The sequence below is a fragment of the Juglans microcarpa x Juglans regia genome, chromosome 1S, assembly GCF_004785595.1.
Source record: "Juglans microcarpa x Juglans regia isolate MS1-56 chromosome 1S, Jm3101_v1.0, whole genome shotgun sequence".
NCBI classification, from domain to species: Eukaryota; Viridiplantae; Streptophyta; class Magnoliopsida; order Fagales; family Juglandaceae; genus Juglans; species Juglans microcarpa x Juglans regia.
Window position 1 is genome coordinate 22,908,158 of NC_054595.1, and position 21,915 is coordinate 22,930,072.

The 21,915-nt window shown below is 31.7% G+C and overlaps 2 protein-coding genes across 2 annotated transcripts; one reads left to right on the forward strand and one right to left on the reverse strand.

Moving 5' to 3' along the window:
• Positions 1-10,016: 10,016 nt before the first annotated feature.
• LOC121245859 (CBL-interacting serine/threonine-protein kinase 7-like) lies at positions 10,017-11,622 on the reverse strand. Its single transcript, XM_041143748.1, has one exon. It carries the CDS (start codon positions 11,552-11,554, stop codon positions 10,259-10,261), a length of 1,296 nt encoding a protein of 431 aa, XP_040999682.1. The 5' UTR covers positions 11,555-11,622; the 3' UTR covers positions 10,017-10,258.
• Positions 11,623-19,516: 7,894 nt separating this feature from the next.
• On the forward strand, positions 19,517-20,993 carry LOC121245898. The gene is made up of 2 exons (XM_041143807.1): positions 19,517-19,847; positions 20,709-20,993. Exons 1-2 carry the CDS (start codon positions 19,719-19,721, stop codon positions 20,808-20,810), a joined length of 231 nt encoding a protein of 76 aa, XP_040999741.1. The 5' UTR covers positions 19,517-19,718; the 3' UTR covers positions 20,811-20,993.
• The last annotated feature ends 922 nt before the right edge of the window (positions 20,994-21,915 follow it).

Sequence of the window (21,915 nt, forward strand, 5' to 3'; positions counted from 1 at the left end):
TAAAAAATCTCTAATAATAAAGAAATTTTATAAAAATAAATTTATAAAATTAATGTGATAGTTAGATTGTAAGTAAATTTAATGTATCACATAAAATTACATTAATTCATAAATTTTTTTTTATAAATTTTCTTATAATAAAAACAATAAGAATTCACGCATTCAAAGGTTGTGAGTATAGGCAAATTCATAACCAAGTTGCATTTCTTAGTAAAAAAAGTCATTTTGGTTGCCTTTGTTGTCATTTAGGTCCCGTTTAGATTTTAAAAGTGTTTTATTTTATCTCATCTCATCATTACAAATTTTTAAATTTTAAAATAATAATAATATTTAAAACTAATATTCTAATAATATTTTTTTAACTTTCATCTAAAACTATTTTATTTTATATATAAATGTAAATTGATTTTTATTTTTTCCTGTAGGGATTGGGGATGCCACATTTAGGTACAAAAATAGTACAAGGAAGTTCACGAGGTGTCATAATGTCATTGTTGTGGTAGAGAGAGGTTCTTGGAGCGGGATATTACACATGGTCCACATTTATTGTTTGATTGTAAATATATATATATATATATATATATATATAAAGTCTGGCAAAGAAGGGTTTCTGAGCGGGATCTACAATTTGTGTCTTTTTCACAAATTGTCGGAATATAACAAGTATTAGAAACAAAAATTTGTTAAAAAAATATATATAGAGTGATATGTTCCTGCCACAATATATATAAAATGAATGTATCGTGTTCATGTAGAATATGAAAAAGAATAACCACTAAGGTGGTAGCCTAGTTGATATGAACTAATATTTCATAATTTTAATATTAGGAATTAAAAAGGACATAAGTTAAAATCACTTGTAGTAGTAAAGTTTGATCTTTAGGTCATAAGATGATCTTTAGATCAATTAGATATTTTGAAAGTACTGTAGGGATGAATTCGTCTTTAAAATAATAGTTATGATTCAAACCGGACATTCTGTAGTGGAGAAAAGCTCACATGATCATAACCAAGAAGAATTGCTATAAGTTTTCTACACTCAATGACAAGGCATTCTTTCGTCGTGGTTTCCAACTCAATCTACATCAGAAAATCTTTTAACATTGAGGCTAAAAGAAGACTTGTGAATAAGACCATTTATTGTGGCATTCTAGCGTTACAAAAAGATCTAATCTTAAAGCCCTATTATTGTTATTTAACCTTTCTTCGGGTTCGCTGAGTCGCATCACTTCGTTTTAAAAGTCAATCCCAGGGACAATGAAGTCTCGTAAGGTCTGTTTTGTCCATGTGTATGTATGTAGTCTCCATTTTTATAAAAATGTCTATTTCACCAAGTCTGAAAAAAAAAAAAAAAAAACAAAGTTCGAAATTTACGGTATAGTGAATACCATATCAAACCGATCCGAGAATCAACGTGTTACATATACCAATAAATTCGTAAAATTAAAAATTAAAATAAAGCATGTGTCAAATGCACAATAGATCTACAAATTTAAATTTTATAAAAAAAAAAAAAAAGAAAAAGAGTATTAATATGTACACAACACATTTTCACAATATATTTTACAACAATATTGTAAGATAATGGTATTTTTGTAAAATAATGTTATTTTTATAAAGTATTTTACAAAATTATCATTTATTTAACATATTGTTGCGAAATATATTATAAAAAATATTGTATATAAATAATTTTCCAAATACTATTGGCTAATACGATCCATAAATGACAAATTATATTTGAGTCGAACAGTTTAGAGTAAAGAAATGAAACCAAATCTATACAATTTCTCACAAATTATCTCACGTTAAATCATGAATAATAATATATTAATGAATTTGGACGTCAATGGAACACTTTTTATACGAGTAGGTAATACTAAGTACGAGTTTTAATAATTTTTTTTTTTTTTTTTAATTTTTGAGGTGGAACTTGTCTTTTTGTCAAAAATATTGTAAGAAAATTGTTTATTTAAAATTCTAAGATTGTTTGGATTGATGCAACCTTTTAATTTATCTCATTTAATTGTTACAAAATTTTCAAACTACCATACGAAACTCAATAAATAATTTAATTTTTTAAAATTTTAAAATAAAAATAATATTTTATTTAACTCTTAACTTTTATCTCATATATTCACATTTCAATTCATTATCAAAATTTCTCGTTTAAGCTTGTCTAAAGTGATATTTCATTTCTTTTTTTATTAGAGTTACGTTATATATAATATTTCTTCATATTTTTGTATATTTTATTAATTTAATTAGTCAAAATAATTATTTTATATTAAAAAAATGATAGAACTAATTATATTAATAGAATGTATAAAGAAAACAAAACAAAAATAAATGTAAATAAAATTTTTGTTTTGATTGAGTTTTGAGAATGGGAAATAGTAGCAGACAATGCAAATTTTACAAGGGAAATGCTTCTCCGAGGTGGTCACCGATTGGACTTTTTTATTTTTATTTTTTTTACTCAATTGTTAAGTAATTATTTTAAAATTATTATTTTTTTAAATATTTAAAACATTTTAAAAAAATGTTAAAAAAAAAAAGATAAAAGATAAAATTGTTTTGTGGTTGTGGAGGGAGTCCACCGTCCATTTTACCCCACGTGAGATCACTGGTTTTTTTCTCTGTTTGGTACAAAAGAATCGCAGCTTTAGTGCTTTACATCACGTGCCACGAGGAGTTTATTTAACCCCTATCTAGTGGGCATTTGGCACTCTGCCTCATGTCCTTTTGTTGCTTTCTTTTTGCTGCACCAAAAGATATTCTGGCACCCAAGAGATTTTCTGGCACTCGTCTAAAGTCGCACGGAGGTAACAAGAATTAAAATAAAAAATAGTATTTTTAAGAAATGAATAAAAAAAATAACGCACAATTACTTGATATTTTTATTGGGTAATCCTTTTGTTGATCTTAATTTTTGTTGTTTCAATCAAATATTATTTTTTTAATTTTACTTACTATTGTTTTTACTCATTTTAATTCAATAGATTGATAGTCTACAAATATTTATGTCCGTATTGATTCTCAAGCTACATTTTTAACAATATATATATATATTTTTTGGCTCTACGACTACTGCTCAAACCTTCTGTTAGTTAAATTTTATTTATTATTATAATTTTTTTAAATTTATACATAAAATATAATAAATAATTTAATTTTTTTTTTAAATATCAATTCAATTTTTTCAAATATCAAATTAATAATAATATTTTAAATTTTTATCTAAAATTAAAAATTCTCGACCTTTGCGTGAATCTACTTTTCTAGCACAAAAAATGCCTTAACTATCAAATATTTTATAGAAATAAAATTATAATATAATGTAATTTAATGAAAACGGGCCCCGGGGGCATTCGCCCGCACGCTATAAAAGATCTCTCTCTGTTTTTTTTTTAAAAGCCCACAGCCTCGTACCCTCCAGCCTCAGGTCTCTCGCTCTCTCTCTCTCTCCATGGTGGTGGTGGGCAGATGCCTTAACGTGACATTTAAGATTGTAAAATAAATATAATATATTATATAAAATTGTGTTAATTTTTAAGTTTAATTTTATAATACTGTTTTAGCATTACACGTGTATTTGGGCTAAGCTAAGCCCAACCACAGAATAAACAAAAATAAAAATTTGGTGGACAAATTACAAATATTTTTATCCCTAGAACGATGTGAAGACGTGGAATTTAAAAAAAAATGATGTCGGGGGGTAAGGAGTCTAACGACAGCATGGAACTTAACCCGTGAAAAAAAAAAAAAAAAATTGATCAAAGGGTCCACATTGTCCTTCTCTTCCTGTTGCCATTTGTTTTATCCTCTCTTTATTTTTTGATTATTTATTTTTCTGTGCAGTTTGGAAACTTCATCGATGGAGAGGAACGGATTGCTGAAACAAATTTAGTAATAACGAGTCTCAAAGAGCATTAGTATTAGATTCTATCAAATTTATCTTTAAATTTTACTAAAAAGTACATATTTTTTATATATCTAAAACTTCATTATCCATAACTCCACATTAGATTAGCTATTGAATTCATCAAAATAATAATATAATATTATTTTTTTAATAATAATATTTTATTTTATTTCATATTTTATAATTGCACTAATCATATGTTAATTAATAATTTAATTTGATTATTATATTATTATTATTATAAGACGGTTGGAGATTAAACTTGAATAAAAAAGACCATTAGAAATTAAAAGTGAATAAAAAATAGATTTGATAAGTGAACAGTAACTCTTTAAATTTGAAGAAGCACATACATTTACTGTAACTCAAAGTTTCACATTTATATCTTTGGCTAACCCAATGTAGCTCTCTTTTGATGAAATTCATCATATTTTATATTTACTTAGACTTTTTATAAAGTCAATGTCAATGCTCTGAAAAAAAAAAAAAAAAAAAAAAAAACTCAAATCATGGTATTATAAAAATTAGAGTAGTGTTACAGCTATAAATATATTTTACAAAAAATAAATTTATAAATTGATGTAATATCATGTGATATATTGATTTATTTTATAATAAAAATATATATCAAACGAATTATATTAAATCATGTCAATTTGTAATTTTAATTTTATAAAATTACTTCGTAGTTGTGAAGACTAGAATATTATCATAATTAATAGGAACAACAACTTTAAATGTAGTAAATCTATAATATTGTTTTATTATTATTATTATTATCTTTGTTGTGAGAGTTGTAAGAGAGTTTCTTATCACTTCACTATTATCTGATGCAAAAATTTGTGGGACTCTTATTGTTTATGTAACATCAAATCGTGTAGCTGTTGTATTTGGGACTCTTGATGTTTACGTAACATCACATCGCTATCCATTGTCCCACCTCTAACACCATGTTTACATGCGTGCCAAATCTCGTCAACACCATTTAATTTCTGAGCATTCAATTATTCAAATGTGACAAAATGTTGCCTTCTGTCTTGTGATTTTTCATTTGAAATATAAATAAATAAAAAATAAAATGATTTGATTGAGGCCGGACTTGTTTTCATATTTTATCTAATTATTATAATTTTTTTTAAAATTTTTAAATAAAATATAAAAAATAATTCAATTTTTTAAATTTTAAAATAAAAATAATATTAAAGAATAATATTTTATTTAACTTTTATCTTATTTGTGTAATCAAACGAGGCCTGATAATAAAACATCATGGGTCCATGCAGAAATCACTGCAGAAGCCCTCCATTTCACCAAATTATTGTCATGGTTTACCTCCATAAGGAAAAAAAAAATCAAGGCTTTGTTATTTATAATTTAGGGAACTAATCTTCACGCAATATTAAAAACTCATTGGAAAAATAGGGAATATAAATTAATAGAAGTAATTAACTTTGCATATAGTTTTAGGAGGATATTTTAAGAGAGTAAATATTCGGTACTCCCTCGTCTTATCCCATAACAATAAATAATAAATATTATGTGGAAATTCTCTAGTTTAAGGAATGATTTTTGGGAGTGTGTCAAAAATTTCATTTTCATTTTATATAAAGCTATGCGTTACTTTTGTCGTTTACTTTATATTGGAGTTTTTAGTACAAAAATTCACTAACACTTCTAATGATACTCCCTTTAAAAAAAAAAAAAGAACAAATTCAAAATTCACGTAAAAAAACAATTAACTCTCTCACGACAGACCTTTTTTTTTTTTTTTTTTTTAATGAGAGGACAAGATTTGGTGGGCCTTAGTTTTTCAAAAAAAAAAAAAAAACTATCCTTACTTAATGGACCAAGCCTTGGTTGGGCCTTAGCAACATTGGGCTACATGACAAGAAAGGGGCTGGCCCATGTTTTTCTGTTGGTGTGTACTGTGTATCTCTACACAAATGCAATACCTACAATTTTTTTAAAAGTATTATTTTGGTTCAATTTGTAGAACTCCCTTCACGTCACTGTGATATATTCATTCAGCAACATCAATTGGATGTCTTCCGCCGGAAGAATTATGGTACATAATAGAATAATGTCATTTCTATGGGCACCTAAAGAATAAGGGAAATGAGCTATCGATAATTATGGTACATAATAGAATATTAGTTTATTTTACTTATTTTTTCTTTAATGGTTAAAAAAATATTTTTAATAATTTTGTGAAATTTTTTTAAATGTTCAAGGAGTTTAAAAAATATTCAAGAAAAAAGCAAACGAAAAAAAAAAAAAAAATTGACTGTTCGATGAGAATTCTCTATGGGTGTAACATGGTAGCATCACCCATGTTACAACCCACAAAATTGTACTGCTCTGGTGTTTCTGAGGTGTGAAGTTTAGATCCCGTTTAGATAATGAAAATATTTCACCTCATTTCATCATTATAATTTTTTTAAATTCTTATATAAAATATGATAAACAATTAAAAATTTTCAAATCTTAAAATAATAATAATATTAAAAAATAATATTCTAACGATATTTTATTTAACTTTGATTTTTTATCTAAAACCATCTCATCTCATCTCATCTAACTATCCAAACCGTACTTTACCTCGCCATAAGAGATAGTTAACCGGTATTTTTGAGTCTCTCTTACTGAAAAATTTGCAAAAACCAATGATTTTAAAAGATGAACGGTTAAAAATACCATTTTGGTATTGCATTACGAGGAGGGAAGCTTTTGTTCCGACTCTTAATGTATGCAGTATTGCCTACAGAGCATAATAATTTAGCTTACATAAACGCTTCCCAGCAGTCCGGCTGAAAAACCCACAAAAACAGCCATCTATTCAGTTAATTCCATTTAAGCAAATACGCTGTAAGAGAAATACAATCCGCCATAGAGAATCATGGTCGCATGCTAGCCATTTTGCCTTCTCATTTGCACTGCCCGCCCGTCTCTGCCCCTCTCTTCCTCGCTGCATCCCTTTGCATCGCCCTCAATCCGACTCCGACGTGAGCATCTCAGTCTGAAGCCGACACCAACGCCGACTCTATCTTCCTCGCACCGCCCGTCTTTGCCCCTTCTTTCCAGATTTTCATACTCCCTTTACGCAACAGCCACTCTCATCCGCACTGCAACAAGTGAGTTGAAATCCTTGGGACCCTAACCACATACATTTTTCAAACCATAAATTATTACATGCAACAACCATACCTCCTCTAGCTTTCTAAGCTATCCCCAACATCTGCTTCTTGGAGCTGCAATGGCAAACTGCATGTGAGAGTGAGTGAGTGAGTGAGAAAGTTGTCATCTTTGGAACAATGTTAGCAAAACCATGAAAGTGAAGTCAATCAACCAACGAAAAACACAAGGTAACATTTTGAAACAAATGCACTAATCAATATGTAGCAGAGCGCCATCTCATATTTAGGGAATATATACACCCAACTTTTACAAATCAGGCACAATAGGTGATATGCTTTTCTTTAATTCCCTCGTAAAGAATAGACAACAGAGCTTCCATCCCACCTCTTTGACGGGAGACATAAGCATCATTATTCATGCTCTTCTAATACATGTAAACGAAATGAACCCCCACCCACTGTACAGTTACTCATAATGAATATACAACAATTTTGTCAAAATTTCTCTGCCCAAACCAGAGCCTGCCCAAATCTGAAGTCATTATGAGCTCTTTTTCAAATGTCTCAGTAAGAAATATAGCATGTGAGTCCAAATTCCACTAGAAAAAAAATGAAGGGGGGCTGAGCTTGGATGAAGGGGGTTTTTGAAGGTGGCCGACGCCGATGTCGATGGGTTGAGCTTTGACTAAGGGGGGTTCCTTCGGGTGCAATTCGTGGGGCTGAAATCAACTTTGAGGGGGTGTGAGGGGTAAGGGGCTGGAAATCGCGCAAAAGGATTTGGATTCCCCTTTTTTGGTGTAGTGCTGCTTCAGGAGAATTGTGGTGGAAGGCTTACGTGTTATTATGTGATTGGTAGGCTGTTTTTTGGATAAAAGCAGCCCGACCGATTGTAAGGATTGCAAGATCTTGAGCTCCTCATAGGCATTCCACTTCACCTTCTTGAAGGCAGAGAGACCTCTGCCTCAATGTCCCCTTTGTGCATAGGGTCGGCAGACTCCTGAATCAAGCAACTCACTAAACCCATCAGTAGTATAGGTTTTACCTCAATTCGAATTTTAAAATTTATTTTCTAAATCAAATAATGTCATGTAAGCGTTCTGATAGGTGTGTTCTGCACCGGCTTATATATAGAATTTTCCTATATTTAACTTTGTAGTTAGAGCTTACAGGGCCTTCTTGCTAATGGTGCTTATAATGTTACTGCAGTTTTCTTTCAATCTTAAATACCCCGTACTTCTCCAAGCCATCCCAAAATCTTCCATCAAACTCTCCGTTCCCCTCAACCCCTTCCCTTCCTTACTCAACAGCTGTTATTCCCAACCCAATTGCCAAGCCAAGCGCATGTAATAACCCCTTACTGCTGATCACTCTCTTCAGGTCCAACAGGTGGAGGAGAGGCAGGAGGCGAAGAAGGAGCCATAGCAGGTTGAGACAGTTGTGGATGCTGAGTAACCCGAATGAATGTGTTCTTGAAAGGATGTGGTTGTACTCCAAAATTAATCACAACCGTACATCTATACAAACAAAACTCTGCAGACCGAACTGACGGGATTATAAGCAAACTAATTAACTAACTTTTTAAGCTATTAAATTGTATAACCGATTATAACTGAATTTACAACTTGCAGCCAGTGTTAAATAGCTTAAAGCCTTAATCTAATGATAATATGTAGAAGGGCATAACTCTGCCTCAGGATGGAGTGTGCAAGTGGACAACACCCAGCTTGCTAATGAGAATTCAAAAGTCTGTCAAAGACTCAAAACCAAGAGGCTATGTGAAAAGGTTAGCAAGCTGATGTGAGGAAGAGGCGCGTTGCTTTGATGAGGCTAGCTTGAATCATATCTCGAATTGGCAGTCTATTTCGAGATGTTTTGTCATCTCATGGAATACAGGATTGGCAACAATATGTAAGGCTGTCTGATTATAACAACACGGCAAAGCATTTGCGGAATCTGAGACTGCAAAATCATTGAGGATCTTGAAACAGTCATTCTCTTTTGGATTTCCATGAAACAGAAGGAATTTCCTGAATAAACACAGAAACCAGTCATAGATCTCCGGATATCTGGGTGATTTTCCCAATCTGAATCACATAATCCCTTTAACTGAAACTTAAAGAAAATCTGAGAAAGAAGCAGCCAGCAGCAGAAAGATTGGACTGTATCGGCTGATCTAGAAACTGGCTAAGAATGTGAACCGAGTACGAGAGGTCTGTCTGGTCTTGTGATTGTCAAATGAAGGAGTCTCCCTACAATTCTTCTATAAGAACTCGTCTGGAAGTTTGGATAGGACTATTATCAGGCGGGTGGTACCAGTCCGATGGGTTCCAAGTATATCACTTCCATCACAAAAGGGGTTGGCTGGAAAAATCAGGCAAGCCAACTTCTATATGCAAATTGTAGTAGCTTTTGTGGATGCACTTCTCCATTTTAGCATACAGAGAATTGAAACTGGATTCTGCATATTCCATCCTATGCAAACGTTGTATTCCCCTAGATACCAGAGACTTGCTTTTGTAGATTTAATTAAAAAATGTTTGCTCGTGTTTACTTTTAGGCAAGCAAGCCGGCCGTCACGTGATCACTGAAAATAGTCTTGCTTATTTTCAACCAAACATAAATCTGTATCGTTGTATGGAGGGGAGGGCTACAGTGGTCAGCTCTGAGCTTTGCAAATCCAATACAAAAGCATATTAAGCTAACGGCCTAACTGTTTTACCACGTCTCCTGAAAGGCTCACTGAAAAAAGCAAGTAATTTCAGAGCTTTGAAGCTTTCTGAAATACTGTTTCCACAAAGTGAAAGAATTACAGGGCATGAATCCTTGGGGAAATCCCCTCTTCTTTTCTTGTCACCTCCACTGTGCACAGGATCTTTGCAAATACATGGATTTGTGTTTAATTGAAAAGAAAAGAGGACCTTCAACATTAACAAAAAAAGAAAAAAAAACAGGCTAAATAAAACCAAGAGAAAACGTACATATTAATATTATTCTAACGGGAGTGATGATTTTCATCATGTACAAATTCTTTCGAGAGACAAACCTTGAGCTCTTGATCATTCCAATTCCAACACCTAGAACTCTAACTGAATAGTCATATGCACATAGATGATAGATCGCACCCATGTTCGCCTTCTCCTCCTCCTCATCATCATATAGCTCAAACACATGAAATTAAAATCCACTCGCTGCAAATCCATTAACCATCTCCACCGTTACGGTTATCGTTGTGCCAAGAAACAACAATGTCTTGAATCCCAGCCTCCAAATCTCCCCACTGATTCAGCTCCTCAAACTCCACCCCACCTTCGATCACCTTAACCTCCGCCAACACCAGCTCCGGCGCGATTGCCGACACCCCAACGAACAAAACCACCTTCCCTTTCCCCAACCCTACGCTACACCCACCTTTCCCTTCCTGGACTTTGTACCCTAATCTCCCACCCACCTCCCTCACTCTCTCTATCACCACTTCCCCGGATTCTTTCGACGTAAACCTCTTCTCTTTCCCACCACGTGTCGTCGTTTCGAACAGCCCCCATAAGTCCAATCCCGAGGACAAAGATATTATATCGAAAGCGTTCATGCTTGTGAGCATGTCACATTTGCAGTTACTGGCTGAATCGAATAGACTGATCTGGTTTTGGTTTCTCTCTCGTAAGGACTTCTTGAACCATGCGTTTTGCATGAGGCCTTCCATACTCATTCTCGTGTCTGGGTTCGGATCGAGGAGCTGAAAGATCACGTGTCGCGCCGGCTTGGAAAACCAGGCTGGGAAATGATAGTCTCGCCGGTGAATCTTCTTGTACATATACACGAGGTTGCTATCGTCGAATGGGAGGTAACCGGCAAGGAACACGTACAGGATGACCCCGCAAGACCAAGCGTCGGCTTTGGAACCATCGTATCCACGCCGGCAGACGACCTCGGGGGCTGTGTAAGCAGGGGTCCCACACGCCGTGTGGAGCAACCCGTTCTTGAGCTGCTCCGGGAGAGCCGAGAGTCCGAAGTCCGAGACCTTCAGGTTACCGTCTTTGTCGAGGAGGAGGTTCTGGGGCTTCAAGTCGCGGTGGGCTACGCCGTTTTGGTGGCAAAAATGCAGCGCCGAGACCAGCTGCTGGAAGTACCGTCGCGCCGACGGCTCGGCAAGCTTGCCGCGGCGAGAGATCTTGGAGAAGAGCTCTCCGCCCGTGGCAAGTTCGACGACGAGGTAGATCTTGGTCTTGGTGGCCATGAGCTCGAGAATCTTGAGGATGTTAGGGTGGTCCTGAAGGCGGCGCATGGCCATGATCTCTCGGATTATCCGCGGTTCCATGGCAGCATCGACGGTCTTGGACTTGTCGATGATCTTCACGGCCACGGCTGTGTCGTCCGCCATGGACCGTGCCTGGTACACCTTGGCGAAGCTTCCACGTCCCAGTAGACGCCCCAATTGGTACTTCCCGAGGATGGTGGTGGGTGGCGATGGCGGTGGAACCGGGACCCCTGGCTCCATGGCTACTGGCTAGAGGGGTTGGAGGAAGAGAGAGAAGGGGACCCAACTTCCAACACCAACAGAGGTTAGTGTGTTTCCTTATTTATAGTCTACAGATCGATGAATGTTGGCTACCCACTGACGTATCTGTATTTTTTATTCAAACCTGTTTTTTATTAATTCGGAAATTTGATAATATTATATTAAATAGTGATAATTGATAGCGTGTTCCAATACTAAATATAGTGGAATATAGTAGTTTTTTATTTTTATTTTTAATTTTGAAATATATATAGATAATCATTATCCCTGATCTCGAACCTTTGTTTCTATCCACATGAGGTAAAATAGTTGCATTTCTATTTTCTATCTATCTGTACATAATTAAGATTGTGAATTCGTTTTTTGTTTGGTTGATAAACTTATTTTAACTTATTATTATAATTTTTTTAAATTTTAATATAAAATATAATAAATAATTTAATTTTTTAAAATTTTAAAATAATAATATTAAAAAATAATATTTTAACAATATTTTACCATCTTAATTCAATTAAACTCAATTTAACATTTAAATATGCTTTAATATCCATATTTTGGGATGACAGTTATTTTTTATGGGCAATTATTTTCGCCCTCCACAAACTCAGTTTGGATGGCTGTATCTCGATAAGACTTGACTCGACCTTAATCTCTATTTTTTTGGTATTTTTCATCATCTTTGTGTGGTATGATTGTTTCTTAAAGTTACATTTACCAAAAAAAATATATATCAATTGTCTATAGAAAAAAAGGAAAGAAAAGTGTGATAGACATAAAAAAATAAAAAATAAAATTACATAAAAATAGACTTATAAAATTCTTAGGAGTTGTCTCAAGTGGTAAATGCTTTGAAATTGGGGGTATGTTTCTCCAAAATCTAAGGTTCAAATCTCATTTGATGTAAATAATTTATAAAGGCTATCAGAATTTTTTTTATTGAATTACTCAAGGTGCATTTTCGATAAATTTTTTGTTGAGGACCTGTGCACCCAAGATTAGTTGGGACGTTGTTTCTAAACACTCGATGTCAATAAAAAAAGACTTATAAATTAATGTGACTTAATTTAGTCCATTATATCTATTTTATAATAAAAATAATTTTATAATTTAATATACTACATCAAAACACGTTATTTTGTATATTTATTTTTATATAATCTATTTAAGGTTAAAGTATTTTTTAAAAAAATTGTGACTTGAAAATATGATATTTAATAGTAAAGTTTATACAATCAAGTTGAGGATATACATATCATATTTGTTAGCAAAACAAGGAGTTAGTATAAAATGTAAGACGGTTATGCAAAATTTTAGAATTTAAATGCATTAAAAATTCAGATTTAAAAAAAAATATATATATATATATAATACTTATGAAATGACACAATGATGTTAACCAATTGTGAAATAAATAAACATAATAATTATATTCCTATTTATCTATTTATCATTAAAAAGGGAAAGTTGTGGGGACACATCAACAAAGTGAACAAAAATCATAGTATTCCCAGGGCAATAAATAAATTACAAAATCATTATTAATATGCGAAGCCAAGAGAAAAGGAGAGATTTTCTCTCAAAATGCACGACATGATTCGTTGAATATGCGAAGATCTATCATCTACTCTCGAGGATCAATTGGGTATCACTGGCCGTAGTCAATACGTGTTTTACTGACCATTTTTGGTCAAACTTGGCACCAGAAAGTCAGTCAAATCAGCAGCCACCGGTGAACCGTCGTTCTCCTCCTACTTTCTCCCAACTTTCACGGGGTCCATCGCGGAAATTGCACATTTTTTTTTTCAATTTTTTGGTCTCGGCATCAATAATAAAATTATTATATTATTTATATACAGTTCATTATAATGATTTTATAAAGAATAATGTTAGATGTACAATCTTTTATACAATCATATTTTAACATGAGTATATTTATGAGTTTTACTACTCATCATCCCCGTACATCACACACTACATACCACACACCACACTTTTTCTTTAATTTTTAAATTTTTTTTGTTTTATTATTCTTAAATTAATTGAATTCTTATACTCATCATCCATATATCACACATTTAGTTAGAAAAAAAAAATATGATATGTGATATATAGAAATGATAAATAGAATTTCTCATTAAATAAAAACAGATAGTTTTAAGTATTTTTGATAAATGACATGGTATCTTCATTTTATTATACTAAATAATATAGTTAAAATTACTTGCATGAGTATCGATTTTAATTGACTTACATTTTATGATAAGATGGAGTACCATGTGTTTGTATTTCAAGACTATCTAATAATTTTTTAAAAAAAGTTTAGTGATTGCCACACACCAATACAGCTTTTTTTTTTTTTTTAATTTGTATTTCTTTAGGCAACCACTTAATAATGTTTTAAACTTTTAACTGCTTTTTAATTTTTCAGGATTTTACTAGAAAAAATAATTTTATCAATTTGTTCATGAGCTATTTGATTGTGACAAAATAAATTATTTATATTATATACTCTAATTTTATCCGCAAATTTTGAAAAGGTAAATTTGAGTTTTTCATATTCTTATTTAAAAATTATACTTTTATTAAAAAGATAATAAAACATGAAAATTTTCAATCTTATAGAAGTTTAAACTAATGGTATTGTTTTTAGAAAAAACTAATGCAATTAAGATTTATATAAACTGTATTTTAAAATAATGTGGTGTGGATAAATAACTTACACTCTTCAATGTTTTAGGTTGAAGCATCAAAATTGACGGCTAAAAAAGCTGCCACGTGGAAAACTAGTTACCTATGCTTACAGAACGGGGTCCACCAGAGAAGTCAAAGGTTCCGAGCATTGACTGATTGAGCACGCGCGATGCTCTACTCACATTAAAATTAAAAAATAAAAATAATTGATGACTTTTTCATCAATCAATTGTATATAACACAGCCCTACCAAAAAAAAAAAAAAAAAATTATATATAGTATATACACAGCATGGCAGCAATTCAAATCATTAAAAAAAAAAAAAAAAAGACCTTTAAAATTAAGATATTCAATACGAAATAGCCCACCTGCCTTAACTGTCAATGTTGTAATCTTCGATTTCGTGCTTTAAACGATAAGTGCAGTTACCTTTCTGTACGTTCCAAATTAGATCAGATGTTGTCCATAATAAATGCGATACCTCTTCTTTAAGCCCAATTTTCAGTTCTTCATAATCGATGGACTGGACCTTTATTTCATTTTCCCTCCCTTATGAATGGGTTGCTACCTTGTAGCATTGGTATTGGAACATTGGTATTGGATTGATTATTTTATTTTTTAAATTTTGATTAATATGTAATTTTTTTATTTTTAATTAATTATTTAAAATTTAAAATTTAAAATTTACATTAGATTAGTCATCACACTCTCTATAATAATAAAATATTATTATTTTTTATTTTTATATTTTTATAATTAATTAATTCTATTTTCATAATCTTCTATAATCTTCAATAATCATATTTATTTTTATTTTTATTTTTATTTTCACAATCCAATAAACAAAATTTCATCACACGATATCAAAGAAAAGAGTCACGGGAGAGAGAATGAGCCGAAATATAATAAACAATGGGTTTAGATTTGTTACAGGACTTTTCATCTTTGAAAAGAAAAATGAAATTACGTAGCTCGTATTTGAGATGAAAAGTCTTTGGCTAATTCAATGTGGGCCAGTTATTGTTAAAATTAGTCAAATATAAAGATGAAAATGTATTTGGCCAATCCAATGTCAATGCTCTTAGATAGCGCTTATAGAACATTCTTAATAGATTCTTCATCTTATTTTTTAAAATACATTTAAAATTTACTTTTTCTATTTTACATGTTGACTTTTACAATATAACATACATCAGCTTATCTATTTTTTCTTCATATCATTTAAATATTATACTTTTTAATCTTTTTTATTCATTTCAAATATTTTCTCTAACTATTAATAATATTCTCATATATTTTAATATTTGCAATATCTCTCTATATACAATGTCATATAACTATGTCCTGTTTTAAATTAATACAAATTTATAAGGTAAATCAAAATATAAATTAATTCAAAAAATAAAAAGAATAGATTATATAATGAAAATATTCTCAAAATATATTATGAGAATATTCATTCTCAATGATTGTATAATGTGAATAAAGAGAGTTGAAGAAATGAGAAACTTAGCAAGAGGAGGGAAGAAAAATTAATTCAAAATGTTTACAATGATGAATAGTGTGTTCTCTACATCCAAAGGTTTACTGTAACAAATGTAAAAATATATTTAAAATAGAAGATCAAATGGAATGCACTTTTGAGAGTATTTTTTTATATTTTAAAGAAAAATATATTATAAATAATCCATTGGAGTGCTCTTTAAGTACAAGAATAATGTTTTCTTTCATTTTTAAATGTTGTCATTTTTTGGGTAATTGTGGTACATTTTAAATGATTTTATGCGTTGAGTCATTTACACTGTAATCAATTACAAAAATATTATCTTACAGATATAATTGAGAATGATAAAATTAAAGTGTAATTAAAAAAAATCTCTTAATGCAAATTACAAAACACAAAGTTGATAAGAGTTTTTATGCAAATTATAGAGCATGCTTCTAGAATATCCCAATTAGTAGCTCATGGATGATGCACGATTCCTCTCCCACAAGTGGCCAATTAGGCGGATCAAGCGAGCAAACTTAATGATGGATGGGAGAAGCAGTGATTTGTGATGAAGGTGGCGCTTACATCATGAAAACTAAGTTTTATCAGTAAAAATATCTAAATAAACTATATATATATAGATAGTAAAATGCAAGTGGGAGTTTTATACTCTAATTTGAGCCATAGACAACATTCTCCTTTTTATTTTTTATTTTTTTTTCTTTTTTATGGATTTCTTGGCCGGTTTTGTAATTTGTTTTTTTAGAAGAAGACATACTAAACTAAACAAGGAGCTTAAAGTAAAGCCATTTTAGGCGAAGTAGAATATAGGGACTCCAATTCCAATTACATTGATGATAAATTAAATATATCTTAATAATAAAAAATGTTTTTTTATTTATCTTAAATGTTATAAATATCAATCATATCAATCTACGTTTATATTTTAAATAACTCTAATTAATCTATATACTTCATTTAAAATATGATATATTAGTTGATATAATTAAACATCGTAAATAATATTACCATTTTGTCAACTTCTCTAACAGAAATATTGGGCATTGTGAGTGAATCATAGAATATCATTTTTACACGATTATTATATAATCGATCTACCTAATATTGGTAATTTGTAATAATTAATTAATATTCTTCTTTCAAACATATCGGACATCACATGATGAGATGAAAAAACAGTTTGATAAATTTATTAAAACCCGATATTTTCTGAACGGCGGCCTTTCAACACTTCCATCCGACCTTCCATATACTAATATTTTATTATCTTTCCCGGAAACAACCCTTTAGAAACCCACGTTTCATCCATCGTAATATAATCCTTAATTTGTCTTATTCCTTTTTTGGTTTTTTTTTTCCCAGTGTTGAAAATATTAAAAAAATAATAACAACAAATAATGGTTTTGGAAGTTATTGTTGACCTCATGTAAACTATAATATATGGGGAATAATTATCTAAATTAATATGGGTCTAATTAATTAAAAAAATGGGAATTTTATATTCATTTATGAGCAACTAACATTGCCTTTTTTTAATGGATTGAATGGACGGCATAATTCATTTAATTTTTGGACCACTCACAATTCTTTATTAGATTAGATGCCAATGTGACTCGTTGGATCACTAGAAAGAGAGTATACGTTTGCATATCAAATTTCAGGCCGTTAGATCGACCACGTGTACACTTAATTAATCGGCAAGAAGACAAGACAAGTCAAGTGCAAAAGAATACATGCATGGAGCTTGAAGGAAAACCATTTGCTGTAAAAAATATCTGGAGGAGGCAGATACTTAAATCTGGTAAAAAAAAAAAAAAAAAGGTTGGGATTGATTTTGGTGGGATATTTTGGGAGATGTTTGAACTTCTACGGAACGGAACTAAAGCTAACTTCGTCGCTTTCCATTACCTAAAAAATGTGTTTTAACTTTGAGCAAATCTTGTGCAGCTGCTTCCATATTTTGGGCAACTTTAGGACTAGTTTTCAAAATAATGACCCTTTAAATTGACTAATGGATTAAATTTTGAGTAATATTACATACAGTTGTGGAATGTGTAAGTATTGTGTAATTGTTTTGAAAAAGAATGAAGTTTATTATTAAAAAATTAATTTATTTTATGTGAATCTCGTATTTATTTACTTTTTTTAAAGTGATTATACAGCGTTTACGCTTGCATACTCATGACTGTAACTATCATTTATCATTTTAGGCCAACTATTTTTGACCTTGTATGGATTTCTCAATTTATCATTTTTCTTTTATTTCTTTAAATAAATCACCATTTTGTTCGAGAAAGATGTTAAATATATTCATAAAAGATTTACATATCCAATATGTAACTTTTCAATTTTTTCTTAATGAAAATGGTGTACAGATGAAAAAATCACGTAAATATGTAAAACTTATGAGTACATGAGTTAGCATTGTTATTTTGTTCATTGTCAAATGAATAAATAAAATAGACAAATTGCATTTATGAAGTGATGAGCGTGGGTGATAGAAGAGAAAAACCTTCACCCCTCTAGCACTCCGAATGGATTGGAAGGTGGTTAGAGCATCAACGATCTTATAAAGATTTTATAAGAGAATTTTATAAACTAATTTAATTTTTTATAATATGTTAAATTTACTTTACAATTAAATTATTTTTATAATTTGATTTATCACATCAAGCTAGTCGCATCAATTTTTAAAATTATTTTTATAAAATATTTTTATGGCTTAAGATTTTTGTTAAGAACTTAAGGGTGGATCAAGCACTCCAAATGGGATGAATCTATGATTTGACAGTTGAGATTTAGATTTTAAAATTAAATTATATCACATATATGATATATAGCGTAAATATCTTCGAATATAATTATACAATGATATGGGCACCTTATGCCAGGTGGCTGATGCCTTAGCCACCACGACAGTTTCATAATTGGGATCGTTGGGAAGGAAGGATGTCTTCCATTCCGTTCATCGAGTTTTGCACGACAAATGGTTATATTTTTCTTTAGAGTCCTGCTACGCCCACCGAGGGTGTAGCCCGCCCGAGGATGGCCCCATAAGATGATTTCGCCTTTTTATTTATTTTTATATCTTTATATTTTTAAAAAAAAATTTACAATATCATTTAAAATATTTTTTAAAAAAATAAAAAATAAAAAATTGTCCCGACCATGTTGGTTCCTTTTCTTTAATCAATTGTCTATAATTATTTTGTTTTATAATTATAACGAGATTATTTTGGAGATGTATTGCGTTTTCATCGATTATTACGCAGCGTAAACATAACATGAATAATTAACCAATTGATAATTTCTTCAAAATTAAGAATAAAATTGAGAACTCAACCCAAAAAATATTTTTTAAAGAAATGGATGGCCAGTGAATGATTTGTTGCAAAATAATGGAAAGGAGTTTTGGCTTGATTTGCTTTCAAGATTAAAATTTAAAATTTCTCGTCTCATTGTTATGATTTTTTTAAATTTTTATATAAAATAAAATTAATAATCTAACTTTTTTTAAATTTTAAAATAAAAATAATATTATTAAATATATTTTAATAATATTTTATTTAATTTTTTAATTTTAATCTCAATTTATTTCATCTTAAAAAATAAACGAGACCGGTTATATTTTTTAAACACGCACGTCAAAATACCAGCCCATGAAAGGCGGACTAGTCCTAAATTCTGAAGCCCAATGCAGCTGTTAGGGCTAATCAGCCGACCCAAATTTCATAGGTTACGCTCCTAACGACTACAATAGCTCCCAAGTTACCAAGGTCTCGTCTTCATCCCCGTCCCAGCGTCATTCGACTTGCAGTTCATCTCTCTGTCGCTCCCTCGGCGTAGCATTTCTAGGGTTTTGGTTTTGGGAGAAGATTTGCAGTTAAACTGAGGAGTACGTTTCCGTTTATTTCAGGATCAATACTTTGTTAGGGGAAGAAAATGTCTTCTTTGGGAACTTCCAAGGGAATACTTGAGATCGCCAAGTTCGGGATCTATGTGACCGTTCCCATCGTTCTTATGTATGCCTTCGCTAACAATACTAAGAATATTCAGAAATTCATGGGAAATGTAAGCCCCTACGCTCGCTCCATCTGTATTTTTTTAATTTTCTATCTATTTTCTGGGTCAGATTTTGATTAGTTTGTGTCAATTCACTTGTGTCTAGTTTATGAATCTGTCATGTGTTTTGGGAGTTGTTATAATATTTGATTATAGAGTATTATTAGGGATTTGTGATAGATGGCGCTGTTTGTGTTTTGAAACCGGCAATTTCTGTTTATATATTATTTTACATGCAGTTTGGTGGGTGGGTGCGTGTGTGGGTATATGTGTAATACAGACATGGCGTGGAAACGAGCAACTAGCACGGCAGCTTGTATCATAGAAATGTTTTTGCATAATTTGCTAATAAGCTTTGGTTTAATATCAATGGAAAGATACATAATCGTTTTCCGCAACACTTCTGGGAGAGATTGTAGGGTTATCCTATTGAGCTAACGAGCTTATTATGTTCTTTTATTTTCCAATTAAGGGCTGTTTTCAATTTCAAATTTAAGAACATCAATATTCTACATCTTGACTATTGAGATGCTGGAGCAGATTGCATTACCTCAACTGTGCCTTAAGATGGGGGCCCATGAGTTGGAATTTGATTTAGTGAGTCCTCATGCAGCTGGAATTTCATATTCAGGTTGTTGGGAACCATTTCATTTCATTATACCTACTAGTACATGAGCGGATCCTATGGGTGCTAGTCTTTTGTCCTTTTTTTTTTTTGTTTTTTTTTTATAAGTAATCTTTTTGTCCTAATTTATTATGTGGTGTTTTATATCTACCCTTCCTTTTGGAGGGGTTGGGCTGTTGGGGTGGGATGCTTGTCTTGATCTAGTGCCAGTGGTCTAAATTATTGTTACTTGTTTTGGTGTGAAGCATTCTTATATAGTGTATCCCCCTGAGGGACCAAGGCCTCCGTCACCAGAGGAGCTAAGGGAGATGGCCCGTGAACTAGCCCGCAAGAACAAAAACCATTGAATGTTCTTTGCGTTTGTAAGTGACTATTGACTATTGTAGCTTTTCAGTTGTATTTACGGGTGCCTCTGAAAAATCAAGATAGTGTGATATCCAGGAAGGAAAGTCATAAGGCTCATTTTGAAAGCTTGAATGACTTGTTTTGTATGACTAATGCTCATAAATCACTTTTATATATTTCTTTTTGGCTTGGGAGATGCATATTTTCTTCATTGGCTCTGGTAAGGGACTTAGTGGAAGGCTTATTGAATAATGAAATCATGCTTGTGGATACTAGTGTTCAATTCAAGTTGAAAAAGTGCTATCAAAGTTACATCATTGCCATCTTTGTTCGCAGAATATAGTGCTCCATTACGCAATGTGCACCAACACAACACATAATAAACAATAATCTGTCTGGAATCCACCATTGAAATCCACATGTGCGAAATATCTATGTAATTTTATCACAATTTCATATTGAAAATGAAATATGGACCTTTTGATACTAGCTGTTGCTGACCCAGGATTGACTTGGCCAGGAAGAGAGCTGTGGAGCTTTAGAAACACAGGCATTAGGCGACACAAAGTTCATATTTGCAATCCTTTTAACTAGTAAAATTCTTGAGAGTGAGAAGGTATCCTAGAGTCAGAGTTTACTTAGTTCTGCTGGGAATCTGAAATACATTTTGATGCGGTGTTCGGTTTTCTCATATGCAGTTATTGTTATATTATTGTTATGCAATGAAGTTTTGTCTGTAATTGTTGTGTTGTACAATATCTGTGTTGACTGAAATTTCATTGCAGGCTTTCCCAAAGCTCAAATAAGAGCTGGTTCACTGGTGTCAAGTGAAATCACTCTAATGGAGGTTCGATTTGAGTTGGGTAATGGCATTAAGAAGTTATGCAGGGCACTCCCACCAAGAAGAAGGTTTCGCGGGAAGAATGTATTAAATTTCATAGGTAGATGAGTGTCCTAGATTTTATTAGTTTCCCTAGCTGTGTTGGGATGTCAATCTATTAGAAAAAACAGAAAAATAATAATGCCAAACTCGGCCAGCGACTTGTGCCACTCTCCCGCCCATCATTTTCACTAGAAAAGATTTAACTGTTTTAGTTACACGAAATC